A 19433-nucleotide genomic window follows, 5' to 3' on the forward strand; every position below is an offset into this window, starting at 1 on the left:
ACAGGTATTAGTCATGTTTCTCCAGAGAAACAGAACCAACAAGACACTGAGAAAGGAAGACAGAGAAAAGATTTATTATAAGGAATTGGCTTATGTGATTATGGAGGCTCTTAAATCCCACAGTCTGCCGTCTGTAAACTGGAGACCCAGAAAAGCCCCTAGTATGTAGTTTAGTCTGTGTCCTAAGGCCTGAACCACGGAAGCTGATAGTGTAAATCCCAGTCCAAATGTGGGAGGAGACCAATGTCCCAGCTCAAGTACTCAGAGAATGGTTGGATTCTCCCTTCCTCTACCTTCTGTTCTATTCAGCCCCACCCACATTGGAGAGGGCAGTCTCCTTTGCTGAGTTCACGAATTTAAATGCTAATCTCATTTAGAACCACCTTTACTCACCAATACGTCCAGTAATAATGTTTAACCAGATAACTGGGCATCCCTTGGCCCAGTCAAGTTAACACTTAGAATTAACCATCATAGTTCTACCCTTTAACTTGGCACCCATATACATCTCCTTAAACCATACTAAACCTCCAAATGAAGACAATAACAAGGTCATGATTCTACCTAACGTGATACAACTATCATGCATGTAACCAAAAATGCACTAACCCCTTCCCCAGAAGAAGTCCTTGAGTGATGTTTACTCTTCTTGATATCCCATAATTTAAGTACTGGGATGTCAGATTAACAACTTTTAAATACTATGATATGAAGTCAGTACACTTTATGTTACGTGATAAAGGAATAAGGGGGGGGAAGAAAGATATTTTCTCACTTTCCTTCTCGATCTCTCCCTTTCCTTCTCGATCTCTCTCTCCCTTTCCCTCTCCCCCACCTCTGTACACACAACACACACACACGCGCGCACACACAAATGTATTCATGACTAAATAAGTAGGAAATACTCATGGCAGTTAAAAGTCCTTATTTCTATAACTGGTAATGTGATCACAGCTGGTATAATACTAAGAGATGGCCTAAGGGATCTCTTGTATTCCAGACATACTCTTCCGTACCTCCATTATAGAGTAGTACTCCAATTTCTTCTTGGTAGTCAGGATCAATCACTCCATCCAGAACCCTAACTCCCTTCTTTGTTGTTGATTCAGAAGCATGAGGAGCACACACTAGTTGGGTGACTGTACTAACTTTCAGTTCAGTGGGATTATGCTTGTGTCTCCTGGTAGAAGCATTCCCTCTCTAGAACCTCTCTCTAAGCCAGCAGAGCATAAAGTAGCTGGAACAGAAGCAAAAATTTTGCTAATGGGTCACTAGGCGTAATAGTGAGTGATGCTCCTCAAATTTCCACCTCTTGATTCCTGGACTAATCCTGGCTATGGACTAAACAACACCATGTATTGGTGCTGATTCAGAGCATAAGAGCCTGCTGGAGAATCTTGCCTGAGCCATTGCAGGATATTGCCACCTATCTGGTGCTGTGACTGAATCTTTAAAGGGACATTCCACATTCTATCAAGTCAGCTGTTTCAGAATGGTCGGGAACATGAGCATGGGCTCGTTGCTGCACTTCTTTTGCTGTGAAGTGAGTTTCTTAAATCAAAAGCAATGCTGTTTAGAGTACCATTATGGTAGATAAGGTATTCTGTAAGTCCACAGGAGATAGTTTTGGTAGAAGCATTGCATGCAGGAAAGGGAAATCTGTATCCAGAGTGTCTATTCCAGTAAGAACAAAATGCTGCCGCTTCCATGATGGAGGCAGTCCAGTGTAATCAACCTGCCACCAGGTAGCTGGCTGATCACCACTGGGAATCATTCCATATGAGGGACTCAGTGTTGGTCTCTACTGCTGGCAGGTTGGGTACTCAGTGGTAGCCATAGCCAGTGTGGCCTTGGTGAGTAGAAATCCATGTTGCTGAGCCTATACATGGCCTCCATCTCTGCCACCATGGATAGTTTGTTCATGAGCCCATTGGGTGATGACAGGAGTGGCTGGGGAAAGAGGCTCATATCCTCAGAGAAGGTATCTGCAGAATAGGTCATCCTATCCACTTGATTTTTAAAATCCGCTTCTGCTGAGGTCACCGTTTGGTGAACATTCATCCGGGATATAAATATTTTCATGGATTTTGCCCATTCAGAGATGTCTCCACATGCCTCTTGCCCAGATTTCCTTATCACCAACTTTTCAATCATGTTCCTTCCAAGTCCCTGACCATCCAGCCAAACCATTGGCCATGACCCATGAATCAGTATATAATCACACATCTGGTCATTTCTCCTTCCAAGCAAAGTGAACAACCAGATGCACAGCTTCAAGTTCTGCCCAGTGGGAAAATTTCTCTTCACCACTGTCCTTCAGGGATGTCCCAGAAAGGAGTTGTATTGCTACAACTGTCCACTTTGGGGTGGTACCTGCATATTGTGCAGACCCATCTATAAACCAGGCCCAAGTCTTCTCTTCCTCTGTTAACTGACCCTAGGGTCTTCCTCATGGTCAGCTGAGGCCATAGGTGCAAGCTGGGAGAGAGAAGGTAGTGTAGCAGAAGTGGGAACCACAGGCATTTAGGCCATTTTTTCAAGTGCCCTTCAGCCTGCTTTGACCTAATCATGTATATACCACTTACATTTGATGATAGAGTACTGCTTTTCACACCCAACTTTATGGCTTGGTGAGTCAGAAAACACCCAGTTCATGACAGCTTGGAATGCATGATAATTTGGTGGCCCATGGCTAGGCATTCAGTATCTACTGAGGCCCAGTAGCATGCCAAGAGCTATTTCTATGGAGGATGGCAAGGCTTTGCTCCAAAATCCTAAGGGCCTATACTGCAGTTCACCTGCGGGGCTTGCCAAAGACTCCAAACAGCATCCCTGTCTTCCGTTAACACTTCAGGCACCACTGGATCTGCTAGATCGTATTGCCCAAGTGGCAAAGCAACTTGCACAGCAGCCTGGACCTATTCCAGAGCCTTTTCTTTTGTTCTGGGCCCCACTCAACACTAGCAGCTTCTTAGGTCACTCAGTAAATGGGCCAGAATAATATACCCAAGTGAGGAATTTGTTGCCTCCAAAATTCAAAGAAACCCACTAGGTGTTGAGTCTTTTTTTTGGTTATAGGAGGGACCAGATGCAACATCTTATTCTTTACTTTACAGTGAATATCTCAACATACGCCACACCACTAAGCCCCCAGGAATTTCTTTGAAGTAAAAGACCTCTAAATTTTTGTTGGATTTATTTCCCACACTTTGACACGCACATCTTACCAATAAGTCTAGTGTGGTTGCCACTTTTTGCTTACTACACACAATCAACATAATGTCATCAATGTAAAGGGCCAGTGTGATATCTTGTTGAAGGGAAAGATAATCAAGAACATGCAAACTAAATTATAATGTGTGGCTGGAGAGTTAATATACTCCTGAGACAGGGCAGTGCAGTGTATTGCCGGCCTTGCCAGCTAAAAGTAAACTGCTGCTGGTGGGCCTTTGACAGGGATGAGAAAAAGGCATCTGCCAGATCAATAGCTGCACACCAGATCCCAGGGGATGTGTTAATTTGCTCAAGCACTGATATGTCATCTGGTGCAGCAGCTGCAATGGAGTCCCGACCTGGTTAAGCTTATGCTGATTCACTGTCATTCTCTAGGATCCATCTGTCTTCTGCACAGGCCAAATAGGCAAGTTGAATAAGGATGTGGTCAGAATCACAACCCCTGCATCCTTCAAGTCTTTGGTGGTAGCACTAATCTCAGCAGTCCCTCCAGTGATACACTATTGTTTTTGATTTACTATTTTCCTAGGTAGAAGCAGTCCTAGTGGCTTCCAGTTGGCCTTTCCCACCACAATAGCCCTCACTCCATTGATCAAAGAACCAATGTGGGGATTCTGTCAGCCTGTTAATATATCTATTCTAATTTTGCATTCTGGAACTGGTGAAATAACCAGAGGATGGGTTTGGGGACCCACTGGACTCACTGTGAAACAGACCTGAGCTATACCTTCATTGATCATCTGACCTCCATAAGCTCCTACTCTGATTGGTGGGCCACAATGATGTTTTGGGTCTCCTGGAATTAGTTCAGAGCCAGTGTCTGGTAATCCCTAAAAGGTCTAATCATTTTTTTCCCCCAATGCACAGTTAACCTGGTAAAAGACTATAGGTTCCTTTTGGGGGAAGGTTGGAGAAAGGATTAACGGTATAAATTTTCAGTAGTGCATGGAACTCCTTCCTCAAGAGGATTCTTCAAAGAATGCTGTGGATTGAATGTTTGTGTCTCTCCAAAATACATAATGTTGAAGCTTAATCCCCGGTGTGATGGTATTAGGAGATGGGGCCTTTGGAGGATAATTAGGTCATGAGGGTGGGGCCCTCATGAATCAGATTAGTGTCCTTCTAAGAAGAGACATGAGAGAAATTACCTCTCTGCTCTCTGCTGTGTGAGGATACAACAAGACAGCCATCTGCAGGCTAGGAAGAGGATCTTCACCAGAAACCAACCATACGTTGATCTTGCACTTCCCAACCTTCAGAACTATGAGAAATAAATTCCATTGTTTAATCCACATAGTCTTTGGTATTTGTTAACGCAGCCCATACTAAGAAATTGGTATCAATAAGTGGGGTGCTGCTGAAATAAATACCTAAAAATGTGGAAGTGACTTCGGAATTGGGTAGTTGGTAGACACCAGAAGATTTTTGAGGTGCATGCTAGAAAAAAACTGTGATATTGCTGTGAAGACATTTAAAGGCAATTCTGATGAGGGCTCAGAAAGAAAAGAGAAGAGCTATAGGGAAAGCTTCCTTCTCTTTAAAGCATATATATAATCATGTACAGAATGTTGGTAGAAATATGGATGGTTAAAAGCCATTCTGATGAGGTCTCAGATGCAAATGAGGAACATGCTATCAGTCAACAGAGAAAAGTGAGTCTTTGTTATAACATGACAAAAGAACTTGGCTAAATTGTGTTTCTGTTCTAGTGTTTTGTGAAAGGTAGACCTTCAAGTGATGAAATTGAATGTTCAGCTGAGGAGATTTCTAAGCAAAGTGTTGAAGGTGCAGCTTGATTTCTCCTGCCTGAGTTTATAGTCAAATACTGTCTCTGTCTCCATCAGCCAGTGAATGGGTTAAAAAAAACCTGATGTATCCATACAACTTAATAGCACACTATATCATAAAGGAACAAACTGTTGATACATATAGCGACATAGGTAAATAATAAAAACATGCAGAATGAAAGAAGCCTTACACAGAAGAGTACATATTATGATTCCACTTACATGAAGCTCTAGGAGAGGCTAAACTAATCTATGTTGGAAAAAAAATCAGAAAAGTGGTTGCAGGGGGCCAGGGATTGACTGGAAAGGAAAATGAGGGTACTTTCAGGGGTGATGGTAATAATCTATATCATTGGTTCTAAAAGTTATCAAGATTACCTGTGACTTGTTAGAAGTGAAGTTCTAAGACTTTACCCCAGACTTAATTAATCCATAACTCTGAAGTAGGGGCCCACCTAAACAAAGTCTTCAGATGATTCTGATATAAGTTAAAGATGAAGAAAGACTGTCCTTTATCTTGATAGGGATTTTGACTTATATAGGTGAATACACTTAACAAAACCGGGCAAGTATACACTGAAGATTTGTACATATTTCATGTAAATTTTATCTCAAAAGGAAAAAAGAGGAAATACACTGATGTCTGCAGCTTACTTTGAAATGCATCAAAAAGATGGATAGAGATGTGTATATGTTTACATATACGTATGCACACATATATACATATATCTGTGCGTGCATATCATGGGGCTGGTTTAACATCACACGTGTGTATGATTTAACATTAAACAAAAAATAATCATGTCAGGATACAGGAGAAATCGTTGATAAAATTTAATACCCTTGAATGATAACTTCTAGTAAACTAGGAATAAAATCTGACAGAGAATAAACTATAAAACCTAAAATGAAAATCATGCAAAATGGAAAGATATTAAAAGATCTCATCAAAATCAAGAACAAAATGTATTCATCAAACATGTCAAAGTGATTAAAAAATGTATATGGAAAAGTAAAGAGCTGAAAATAATTGTCACTTCTGAAAATGCAGGGACACTGATGTGCCTTAACAAATATCAGGACTTATTTTTAGAGATACAGAATTAAGGTAGCATGGATTTTTCAATAAATGAGACTGGGCCAAGTGGCTATCCATTAGGATTTTTTTTTTTTAATTCTTCAGCTCAGCAGTCAATTCCATATAGATTAAAGGAAATCTTTAAAACTTACAGAAGAAAGTATATGTGTGAATATATTTTTGACCTTTCTTAGGGAAGAATTTCTTAAGTCACAAAATCCATTAACCTGGAAAGATTGATAAATTTCACTGCCTTAAAATGAGGAACATTTATGAATCAAGAAAACACAAGTCACAAACTGGGAAAGATATTTGATACACATATAACTAACAAAGGATCATTGTTAAAAATATGTAAAGAACTCCTGTCCTGCAAACCAGTATAAGGCAGGAGTCCTGGTAGGAAAACAGGAGAAAGTCATGAATAGGCAGTTCATAGAGGAGATAGCATACCTGGCCTATAAGGTATTCAGCCTCATAAGTAATATAGGAAATACAAATCAAGACCACATTTTACACCCATTTGACTGGCAAAAGTTGAAGTTAGGTGATAACAAATGACGGAGAAAAGATGGATTAAATAGCATCTCTTAAACACTGGTGCTGAGAAAATATTACAACAAAAGTTTTTAAATTTAGTATTATTTCATAAAGTTGAACATTTCGTATATCCTATGACCCAGTAGTTCCACGCCAAGGTATATACCCAAGAGAATCTTGCATATGTGCACCAGGAGACAAGAATGTTCATTATGCCACTAAAATTTTAATTAACCTATCTTCAGAAGAATGGATAAATGAATTGCAGTATAGACATACAACGGCCTGTCGTATGGCAGTGAAAATGAATAAAGTAGTTTCATGCAACAACCTGGATTACAGTTAGTGACATGTTGAGTGAAAAAGGCACATCCCAGAAGACTACATCCAGTATGATACCTTTCAGAAAGTTGAAAATCCAGCAAAACTATAAACAGTATTTAGCTTAGACAATTTTTTTTAAGCAAAGAAATGGTAAAATTCCTGATAAGTGGTACCTTGAACGTTAAACAGGAAGATGGGATAAAGGAAGGAGCGCACTGGGAAATATGTTATTGGAAATATTCTTGAGTTAGGTTCATAGTGCATCATTATATTTATAAGTAAATAAATTAAAAGGACACATACCAGTATTGGCAATGTCATGAACTAAAATTTATGATTAATACTTTTATGTATACTTGATGTCTTGGAGAGCAGAAAGAAAAAACAGGCAAGGAGATTGTTTTCTACTCCTGCCTGAAAAAGACCAGACTAGCATATAATTTTAATAGCTGCTTAAGGTTGAGTTATAGAGCAAGACAAGGAGAATTTGCTGTTCAGAGTTGTAACTGGGTAAATTGAAGTTCTCTTGCTTTGATTTATTTCTTTAAATTGGAGGGAGCAGGGGAAATGTGTGTGATATGTTATTCTGATTGCTGTCAGTTTTAATCATCCACGCATATTGTAGTGAAAGTTTAAAATTGTGCTGTCCCGTACTAGCCACACGTTTTTTCATTTAAATTAACTTGAATTTTTATTTACTTTTAATTCCTCAGTTATACTATCCACATTTCAAGTGTTTTGTAGCTGCATGTGGCTTGTAGCAGCAATAATGGGCAGCACAGATATAGAACATATCCATCATTGTAGAAAGTTACATTGGACAGTACTGGAACTCTTGACAGAAATTAAACATTTCAGTTTCTTTAATAGCCCCAGAATTGTATTAGCTATTCTTTATTAACAAAACAGATATACCTTAGATGACTTTACCATTGACCTCTGATTATTATGAAAGATTGGATTGGTTTTATTTTTTGGCTATAGTTAGACTGATCTCTTTTCCTCATATCGTTATTTGTAACACTTTTTTAACATTGTTTATTAATAACTTGGTAAAAGATAACACAGGAAAGAAATCCAGCCTTGTGTTTTATAATTGTGAATTATAAGGTGCAATTCAGATGTAGTTACAATTATTTTAAAAATGTAATTAACCCATAATATACTTTTTTGAGACATCAAAGAACTTGAAATAATAAGGAATGGAATTCTCATTCTTTAAAATCATTCAACTAACATTGAGTGGTATTCTTAAGGGAAGGTCACCGTTCTCATTTCTCTCATATTCTACCTTAGGTCCTACACATAGCAATTTAAATAACTTCATACTAAAATTGTTTGAAATTATCTATAAATTACTGGTTTATAAGATTTTTAAATATTTGTTACATATTTTTGTTTATTAATTTGCATTTTCAGTATTGTTAATAACCAATTGAAAAGCTTATTACTTATGGACACATTTAATGCGTTTATATTATTATTGTCTAATGAATAATTATACTGGGATTTTTTTTTTTTTATATATATACATATATAGTTGTTGAAGTCTGAAGAGGATTCCTCATATAAACCTGTGAAGAAAGCTTGTACTCAACTTGTTGATAACCTAGTTGAGCACATTCTTAAATATGAGGAATCTCTAGCTGGTAAGACATTTTATATATTGGTCGTTAAGTTGATTTTATAAGATATTTTAAAATACTTTGGGCACATTTCTCATTTTTGCCTCTAGCTCTGCTTAGCCTAATAAACTACTTCATTTTTAAATGAAATCTGTTTTTTGTTTGGTGTTGAATCCTAGGTTATATTGTTATGGTTGAGTAATATTATCTAGAGCAGTACAATAAAAGCATAGGACTTATCTCTTCCACATATCTTTCAATAGCACATAAAATTTTAGATGTCATAATGAATAGGAATTTTTAAAGTAAGTCCAGGGGCTAATATGTATTTAGCTAAATGCACTCATCCAAAAACTGTTCAGTATCTTTTAAATTATATAAAATTTTCTATCAAAATGAAATTGTTTTAATTATTATTAAAATGTTTTTAAAAGATTTGTAGTATATACCTAATATCATTTATAATTATTATATTAAATGTGCTTAATCTTGACCTAGAAAGCTGTTAATATTTTTTTAATTGAGAAATTCCTTAAATATTTAATATTTTATATTATTTATCACACTATCAGTCACAAAATTGAAGTTAATGAAAATATAAATAATTATATAAAACTATAAAAGTCATAATTGATATCTATTGCTTAAAAGCACACAAGACTAACATTATTTCCCATCCCCTAACGTACGTTAATGAGGAACATAGTCAGCCTCAGTCAGTTTTCAGAATTGGGGGCCAGTTGCCTCTATACAGAGGTATCATTTACGGTAAAATTGTTGATATTCTTTATATTTTTATTGCAGTTTTTTTTTCTTTAATTTTTTTTTCATTTTCCATGTTTACCTCTTTTTCTTTGTATATTTTGTTGTTTCCCCTACTTTTCCCTATCCTAGATTTTAAGGGTGATACTGTTGTCACTTAATGTTAAAAAGTTTCTAATCTCCTCTAAAAACTCCTGAGAACCAAGAAACATTTTATCTCCTAACTAGCAACATTTTCCTCTCACCTGAACAGCATTTTGTTTACTTTTCTAATATAGCACTGGTCCACCTTCTTATCATTCCTGTCTTCTAACATCCTTCTACCACAGCAGCATCTCTTTTTTTCCCCAGTACCCTTAAACACAGTATCACCTCAGCTAAATTGTCTTTGTCCTCCTTTGCTAATTTTCTTTCCCATACTCATTTCCATCCAGTTTTAGATATAATCAACACCATGTTTATTCTGAAAATTCCATCTCTACATTTCCCAACTTTCATTCTACTTTTTAACTTCAGTCCTACTCCCCTCAGTGTAAAACTTGCCTTCCCTAGTGCAGCCTCCTTGTCCTTTATCCTTAATACATGTAATATTATATAACAAAGAAAAAATGAAATGCAGGAAGTCTAGCATCATAAGAAATGCTAATCTGTTGTATTCAGGCATGTACTGAATCTATTCAGGGGATAGTATTGAGTAATTTAAATAATATTCTGTATAATTTCCATTGCCTTGTCATATTTTAGTGTCTTATTTCTCTGTTTGTTTTTCCAGACTCTGACAATAAAGGTGTGAATTCTGGACGATTGGTAGCTTGCATAACCACTTTGTTCTTATTCAGCAAAATAAGACCCCAGCTCATGGTTAAACATGCCATGACTATGCAACCATATCTTACCACTAAATGTAGTGTAAGTATTAGAGCTGTCCTATTTTTCTCTTATATAAACCATGTAGTAAATATTTTAAATTTAGAATTCACATTGTGTCATCCACATTTTCACTGACAGATGACAGTCATTTTCACTGACAGATCAACTGGGTTATGTACTCAAATGTATGTTCTAATATTTGTGGCAAGTTATCTACAAACATCATTTTTCTGATGTATTATAAATAAAGTTCAAGTCCCATTTCTTTGTGAACTCCTCAAGCTAAATCCTCAGTAATGCTTAATAAACGATGTAATTATTGTTAGGACTTAAAAGGTGAATGAGACAGAGTTCCTGTCACTGAGAAATTTACTGTCTTTTGGATTCTGATTTTGCTTTTCATTTGTCATTTTTGATATATTTTATTTATGTTTATAACATATCAGTATATTGAATATGGAAGACCTAGGATCGTCAGAGATGCTAGGCTGTTATTTTAATATTACACATACTATGTTTTCCTAAAATCAAATGTGAAGATTAAATATTACTTGAGTAAGATAATCTAGCAACTTAACATAACAGCATGGTGAGTTAAATGGCTTATTATAACACTAAATTTTAAAATACTCTAAAAACCTATAAATGTAAATAGTTTTTTACTTACTATGCCCCATTGTTCCTAAGGAGTTAATTTGAACTGTTTACTAAATTTGTTTTGTTGCCATGGTCAGGTTTTTTGGCAATCTGAATTAACAAATTCTAGGTGAAAATCTTCAGGATGTCCTGAGAAATTTTAAAGACTGAGGAAAGTACCAGAAGATAAATGCATTAAAAACAATATATAAAACAATATATAGGGCTTCCCTGGTGGCGCAGTGGTTAAGAATCCACCTGCCAATGCAGGGGACATGGGTTCGAGCCCTGGTCCGGGAAGATCCCACATGCCGCGGAGCAACTAAGCCCGCGAGCCACAACTACTGAGCCTGCGTGCCTAGAGCCCGTGCTTCGCAACAAGAGAAGCCACCGCAATGAGAAGCCCACACATCGCAACGAAGAGTAGCCCCTTAATACATGTAATATTATATAACAAAGAAAAAATGAAATGCAGGAAGTCTAGCATCATAAGAAATGCTAATCTGTTGTATTCAGGCATGTACTGAATCTATTCAGGGGATAGTATTGAGTAATTTAAATAATATTCTGTATAATTTCCATTGCCTTGTCATATTTTAGTGTCTTATTTCTCTGTTTGTTTTTCCAGACTCTGACAATAAAGGTGTGAATTCTGGACGATTGGTAGCTTGCATAACCACTTTGTTCTTATTCAGCAAAATAAGACCCCAGCTCATGGTTAAACATGCCATGACTATGCAACCATATCTTACCACTAAATGTAGTGTAAGTATTAGAGCTGTCCTATTTTTCTCTTATATAAACCATGTAGTAAATATTTTAAATTTAGAATTCACATTGTGTCATCCACATTTTCACTGACAGATGACAGTCATTTTCACTGACAGATCAACTGGGTTATGTACTCAAATGTATGTTCTAATATTTGTGGCAAGTTATCTACAAACATCATTTTTCTGATGTATTATAAATAAAGTTCAAGTCCCATTTCTTTGTGAACTCCTCAAGCTAAATCCTCAGTAATGCTTAATAAACGATGTAATTATTGTTAGGACTTAAAAGGTGAATGAGACAGAGTTCCTGTCACTGAGAAATTTACTGTCTTTTGGATTCTGATTTTGCTTTTCATTTGTCATTTTTGATATATTTTATTTATGTTTATAACATATCAGTATATTGAATATGGAAGACCTAGGATCGTCAGAGATGCTAGGCTTTTAAGTTAATATTACACATACTATGTTTTCCTAAAATCAAATGTGAAGATTAAATATTACTTGAGTAAGATAATCTAGCAACTTAACATAACAGCATGGTGAGTTAAATGGCTTATTATAACACTAAATTTTAAAATACTCTAAAAACCTATAAATGTAAATAGTTTTTTACTTACTATGCCCCATTGTTCCTAAGGAGTTAATTTGAACTGTTTACTAAATTTGTTTTGTTGCCATGGTCAGGTTTTTTGGCAATCTGAATTAACAAATTCTAGGTGAAAATCTTCAGGATGTCCTGAGAAATTTTAAAGACTGAGGAAAGTACCAGAAGATAAATGCATTAAAAACAATATATAAAACAATATATAGGGCTTCCCTGGTGGCGCAGTGGTTAAGAATCCACCTGCCAATGCAGGGGACATGGGTTCGAGCCCTGGTCCGGGAAGATCCCACATGCCGCGGAGCAACTAAGCCCGCGAGCCACAACTACTGAGCCTGCGTGCCTAGAGCCCGTGCTTCGCAACAAGAGAAGCCACCGCAATGAGAAGCCCACACATCGCAACGAAGAGTAGCCCCTGCTAGCCACAACTAAAGAAAGCTCGTGTGCAGCAACGAAGACCCAATGCAGTCAAAAATAAAATAAAATAAATAAATTTATTTTTTATATATATATATTATATAATATATATATATAATATATATATAGTTCTTAAAACAACATTTAAGACAACATTTAATCATTTAATTCTATGTTTAGGGCTTAGATCTTGGTGTTAGATCCAGAAATAAATTGATTAATAAGTAATCTGTGGCTAATAATAATAGATAATATTTATTGAGCACAGTGCCAGACACTGTGAAGAATTTTACATACATTATCTCATTTACATTTTAAAGTCGGTACCGTTATTATCTCAGTTTTACAGATAAGGGAACAAAAGCTTAGAGAATATAACTAACTTGCCCAGTGTCGCACAGCTAACAGGTCCCAAAACTAGAATTCAACACCATGGCTTGCCTCTAGAATCTGAACTATAATGGAACCTCTATAAATTGTCCTCGTTTCAGTCAATATTTTTTAAAGCAAGGTTACTTTGAAAATGTTTTGTATAATTTGTTATGCATATATACATATTTTTTTATATACACCAATATAAAGTTTTATATAAATAAGTCCATCTCATAAATATAATAGACACATTTTAAAATTGTTTTTGTTTTTTATATCCTACCACCATCTTTATTCCTCCTCTTCTCAAGATAAGCAATCTGGAATATCCTTGCCACTTTATCCATGTTTCTATAATTGCAGGCACACATAGACACATATACAAATGGTTGACCAGATTTTTTAAAAATCAGGTCATGTTATATACATATCTGTTAGGCATTTTTACTAATCTCAAAACAACTGATATATGTTTAATTCATCCTTTTGAATGGCTACATATTATTCATCTTAATGGACGTCCTGTGATTTCTTTAACCATTTTCCATCTTGGCAGATATTTATTTACATTGTTTCCTATTGATAGCCACTACAAACAATTCCTTAATAATCATTCCTATTCATATACTTTTAAATACTGGTGCTTTTTTTCCTTTGGGATAGATTCTGAATAATTAACTTCCCAGATTGAAGGAATTTTTTTTAGTTTTGGTTTTGGTTTTGAATACATCTTTCCAGATTGCTGGTGGACATGTTTCATAGCCTCTTTGGAAACCAGTAAATGACAATCTGTGTCATTTTTGTACTCTTTGCCAGTCTAACAGGTGTAAAAGAATATAGTTCATTGTTGCTTCAGTTTCCCTTCCCTGATTTCTAAGAAGGTTGAGCATCTTTTTTATGATATTAACCAATTGGACTTGATTTTCTGTGATTTGACTGTTCTTATCATTTGCCCATTTTACCTTTGAATTGTGGACCTTTTTTTGAAAACTCTTTAATCTAAATGTTTGAGATACTGAACTATCTTATGTATATTCATTTCAAATACTTCTTATATTCTACAGCTCTTTTCCTTCATGATTTACGTCTTCATTAAAATTTTCCTTCTAGAATTTAAGATACTTCATTTACTTGATTTTTCAAGCCAGTTATGTTTCAAAAATTTTTTACTACATATTTTTAAGTAAAATTTTGGCAGTGATTCTCAAATGAATTTATCTTACTTGACAAAAACTAATTTATCCCTACACCCACTTTAACTCATCCCCTGTTGCTTAAAGGAGGTGGGAGTGGGAGATGGCAGGGAACAATAGGATATCTATGTTACTTAGAAAAAAAAATATTCATCTTAGCCTTAGCCTATTTTTTTATTTAATCCTGTGTGTATCCTGAAAGGAAGGATGAATGTAAGGTCAGAAAGTTTTTAACCAGTGAGGTAATAATAAGCTCAAAGAGTTCAAAATGAGTGTCAAAAACCTGTTGCTTAAGCATAAGGAATGAGGGACTTCCCTGGTGGTCCAGTGGTAAAGAATCTGCCTTACAATGCAGGGGATGCGGGTTCAATCCCTGGTCAAGGAACTAGTATCCCACGTTGCCACAGGGCAACTAAGCCCATGTGCCACAACTACTGAGCCTGCGTGCCACAAACTACAGAGCCCACACGCCACAACTACAGAGCCCACTCACCCTGGAATCTGCGCGCCACAACTAGAGAAGAGAAAACCTGCATACTACAACTAGAGAGAAGCCCGCGCACCACAATGAAAGATCCCGCCTGCCTCAACGAAGATCCTGCATGCTACAACTAAGACTTGACACAGCCAAAAATAAATAAATAAAATAAATAAATAATAAATCTTTTTTTAAAAAGAATAAGGAATGATAACTTGGCTAGATAAAAAAACATATGTTAAAACCTTAGTCAAGAAAGAAAGAGGAAGGAAGGAAGGGAGAGAAGAGGAAAGGAAAGGAAAGAACTAGTAACTTCAGTTGCCTATGGGCAGGGACACCACTGGGTGACTGGAGGACAGGGGTAGGAAAGAGACTTTTTACTGTAAATCCTTTAATACCTTTTTTTTTTTTTAATCACTAGCTTTTACTTTATTTATTTATTTTTAAGATGTTTTATTTGGCCGTGCTGCCTGGCATGTGGGATCTTAGTTCCCCAACTAGGGATCAAACCCGCGCCCCCTGCAGTGAAGTGCAGAGTCTTAACCACTGGACCGTTAAGGAAGTCCCCTTTGTTTTATCGTTTCTTAATGTTCTACCTATTTTTTAAACCGCTTAGTTTTTAAGCAGCTTTAAAACTTTTAAAATTAAAAAAAATTGTAATATATTTTAAATTTTAAAATAAAGGAGCCTTATACCTAGTTCTGGGATTCCACATTTTCATCTATCATAAGAAGGGTTAGCACAGGGCTTCTCATCCTCAGCACTGTTGACATTTAGGGCCGGATTATTCTTTGTTGTCAAGAGCTATTCTGAGCATTGTAGGATTTTTGGCAGTATCCTTGGCCTCTATCCACCAGATGCCAGTAGCACCCCCGTGCCCCTGTTGTGACAACCAAAAGTGTCTCCATATATTACCAAATATCCATTGGGGGGCAACGTCACCCTCAGTTGAGAGCTACTGAGTTAACATACCCTAGTTTGAAAAATACTAATCTTGAAAACGATACCAGTCTTGGTAAAATACTCTGTTAGTTAAACACCATTGTTCAGAATTGACTGTTAGTGCATTTTAGGAAGAAAAAGAGTAACTGTACCATTGTGATTAAGTGACCCAAAGATCACATGGTAAGTTAGTGACAGAGCTAGAATCCAGGTTCCTGTCACTATCTGCTGCTCTTCCTTTCATTCTTTAAAGAAGTTCTTTTCTAATAATGTTTTTTTGAAAAAAAGCTTTATATAAATATACATATGTATATAAATAATACCAAACCTCCCAACTAAGTAAAGCTATATATAGTTTGTTTTCAGATTTTGTTTTTCATAAAGCACTAATTTTATCCTTATAGACACAAAATGATTTCATGGTTATCTGCAATGTTGCAAAAATCCTAGAGCTGGTTGTACCACTGATGGAGCATCCGAGTGAAACTTTCCTTGCCACTATTGAAGAAGATCTAATGAAGCTTATCATCAAATATGGCATGACTGTAAGCATTCACTTTACCATCTCTGTGTTGATCAGTATATAATTCACAAATGATAACTTAATCATGTGTTTTTACCTTTGTCTTTAACTTTTGTCTAAACAGTAACATTTTCTCTCTTTTAGGTAGTGCAACATTGTGTAAGCTGTCTTGGGGCAGTTGTAAATAAAGTGACACAAAATTTTAAATTTGTGTGGGCCTGTTTCAATAGATACTATGGTAAGTTCAGTGCCTGGGCTTTAAAATTATTCTGCTAGATCCTGCAGTGTATACAGTTCCTTTTTAACACATCTGATAAAAGGTAGTATCAAGGGAATTATAAGAGGTGTGATTGTCCTCTCCAGTCCACTCTCAGAAGCAATATTTTCTGGTATCTTTTATATTCCCTTAATAACCCAGTATAATTACTTCAGAAATTTATCTCCTCATAAGTAAATGTTGGTAAGTTTTTTGCCTACTATGTAAAATAAAAGTTAAATATCAATTTTTTCTTACATTAATTCTTTTAAGCTCAATGGAATGCTCTTATATTTCTAGACGTTTAATACTTAGAACCGTTAGTAAAATTTAATTTTAATTTATTAGTAATTATTTGAACATAACAATTTAAGGATAGAGGGTTTGTTATAAATAAATATTACTTATTTTATTAGGTGCCATTTCAAAATTAAAAAGTCAGCACCAAGAGGACCCAAATAACACTTCACTGCTAACAAACAAACCAGCACTTCTTAGATCCCTTTTCACTGTTGGAGCACTATGTCGGCATTTTGATTTTGATCTGGAAGATTTTAAAGGCAACAGTAAGGTAAAGATCCTAATATTAATTATTTAGTATGCTTTAAAAACAGAACTGTGTGACCCTGGGCATTGAAAATGACTATAATGACTCAGGATGAAGGCGGCATTAGGGTAGTCTGGCTTAATTCTGAAACAGTGCTACTCAAAACATGGTCCTCAGACTGGCTTCTGATCCATGAACTGTTCGTTACCGGTCCATAATAAGATAAGTTTACACAAGTTATATCAGCTTTGTGTTAGTAGGCACACTGTTTATGTCAGCAGCAGTTCATTTTTTAAGCATTCTCAATGAATGCCACTGTTCTAAAATTCATGGATTTATAAATGTATTGGTGAATTATTCTTTAGTAAAGTTCACATGTGGAAGTTCTCATTGTTTGCTTTTAGGTATTTTTTTCCTTTATAGTTGAAAACCGATCTAAGTTAACTCTTCCTTATACACTTTAACATGTTTTTTTTTCCCCCTTAGGTTAACATAAAGGATAAGGTACTTGAACTATTGATGTATTTCACAAAGCATTCAGATGAAGAAGTACAAACAAAAGCTATCATTGGTTTAGGTAAGATAAGTCTAAATTTCTTCATATTTTTTAGTTGTTTGAGAGGTTGAGCAAATTTTAAAATGTTGTGAATTTAAATTGTTGAGTTATTTAAGTATGTTTTTGTTTAAAGTAGGATCTGGTATCTCGAATATAAGTCTGGGCATTAAAACAACTGGGTTCCATTATTGGTTCATCCAGTGACTTCCTGGGTGACTTTGAGCAAGTCATGTAACTTCTATTTGTCAGTTTCCTCATTAGTAAAATAGAGATGACAATAACAATACATTCTTCTACCCCTAATTCATAGGGTTTCATAAAAACATTCATTAAAATACTTTAATAAAGAAAGGTGATATAGAAGAATTTGTGCTGTTGAATATTTTTTAAATTGTTCTTTTTCTTTGCAAAGTTTTGTCATTATATGTGTCTGCCTCTTCTAAAGTGAAAACAATGGGCAGTCTACCCAAACTTTTATTTATATAGAAGCACAGGGTAAACAACCCCACAGGAACAATTTGGATGTATACTTTTCCTGTATTATTGTTCAGGGATCATTGATGTAATAAATACATGTCTTTGCAGAAGGTTAGGTCTTTGTGGCTTATCTGGAAAAATATTGGTATATGGGAAAAATATGAGAAGGATAGAATGAAAGTACCTGAATTGAATGCACTGTAAAAAAATTAGAAGAAGAGCACTCTCTCCAGGTTTTTGTGTTGTTGTTTGTTTTGTTTTGTACAAATACATGTAAAGCAGCTACTCAGTAAGGTTAACAACTTATTTAGAAATTTTATTTTGGCAGCATTAGCAAGGTTTATAATTTAATATTCATGGACAGTTGCTGACATTTCTAAGTCACCCAAACTTCATGAAATGTTTACTGATTTCTTTAAATAAATTTAAATCTTAATATCTTATTCCTCCTTCATCTCTTTCAGAAAATTACATATAGCAAATATAGTAAAAATTCAGATATCACTTACTAGAGAGTTATATTGTTAGAGTATTATCTTTTAAGTCAAATGTATACCTTTGAATATTCAATCTGGACATACATTCTATAAAGTGGCAAAAACTAATAGTGTTACATCTAATCCAGAGAACAAAGAGTGTAAATTTTAACTTGCAGCACTATCCAGAAAATAGTGCCTTTAGACTAGTTAATAAACAACATCTTGCCTGGGCCATAGTTATCCTGTGTCACCTTGGGCTAGTTATCTGATCACTCTATGCTTTGAATTTAGTTTGTTATTTGGCATCCATAATACTTGCTATCATCAAGGATCTTCATTTTATCTCACATAAATAAGCATTTTGTACAAATAAACATGGACAATATTATTTTGCTGCTTATTAACTTGTGGTTGTAGAATTCAGCATTGTGGCTTCAATTATAATGACATATGAGAAATAGAAGATTTTAAGCTTTATTTTAGAATTATTCCATTTCATCAAATGAATATATTTCAATATATATATTTTTAATAGCTCCAAGGTAGTACCTTCTGCTAGGGATCTAAAAAATGTTTGCGGACATTACCTCTTAAATCCTGAAAATATCCCATTGAGGTAGGTGGGTGGTAAATATTATTGTCCCCATTTTACAGATGGAGAATTGAGGCACAGAGATATTATGTGACTCCCCTAAGGTCACACTACAAGTCAGTGGTGGAGCCAGGAATAGAACCCAAGACTCCTGACTCCTAATCCACTCCCCTAGCCACTAGGCCCTGCTCCCTCCTCAAGGTTTCCTCTTGTGTGAAATTCTCCTTTGAAATGCAATTTCTTGTTTTTAATTCATGGGGAAAGAAGTACCTGCTCTAATACGTCTCTAGGTAAGGCCACCAGCATATTCTTCCAGTCATTTTAAGTTTTAATTTTTGAAATAAGGAGCTGTTTATATAATTTATCAA

At 35.5% G+C, this 19433-nt stretch overlaps 1 protein-coding gene across 1 annotated transcript in view; it reads left to right on the forward strand.

Annotated features, from left to right (window-relative positions):
- NIPBL (NIPBL cohesin loading factor) overlaps positions 1 to 19433 on the forward strand; it is a 200997-nt gene that overhangs the window by 162125 nt on the left and 19439 nt on the right. The window contains exons 33-38 of the mRNA XM_028492844.2: positions 8504 to 8612; positions 10123 to 10259; positions 16040 to 16180; positions 16303 to 16396; positions 16831 to 16985; positions 17448 to 17538. Of these exons, the coding sequence (XP_028348645.2) occupies positions 8504 to 8612; positions 10123 to 10259; positions 16040 to 16180; positions 16303 to 16396; positions 16831 to 16985; positions 17448 to 17538 (727 nt within the window). The remainder of the gene's footprint in view (positions 1 to 8503; positions 8613 to 10122; positions 10260 to 16039; positions 16181 to 16302; positions 16397 to 16830; positions 16986 to 17447; positions 17539 to 19433) is intronic.

The sequence above is a fragment of the Physeter macrocephalus genome, chromosome 8, assembly GCF_002837175.3.
Source record: "Physeter macrocephalus isolate SW-GA chromosome 8, ASM283717v5, whole genome shotgun sequence".
Lineage (NCBI taxonomy): Eukaryota > Metazoa > Chordata > Mammalia > Artiodactyla > Physeteridae > Physeter > Physeter macrocephalus.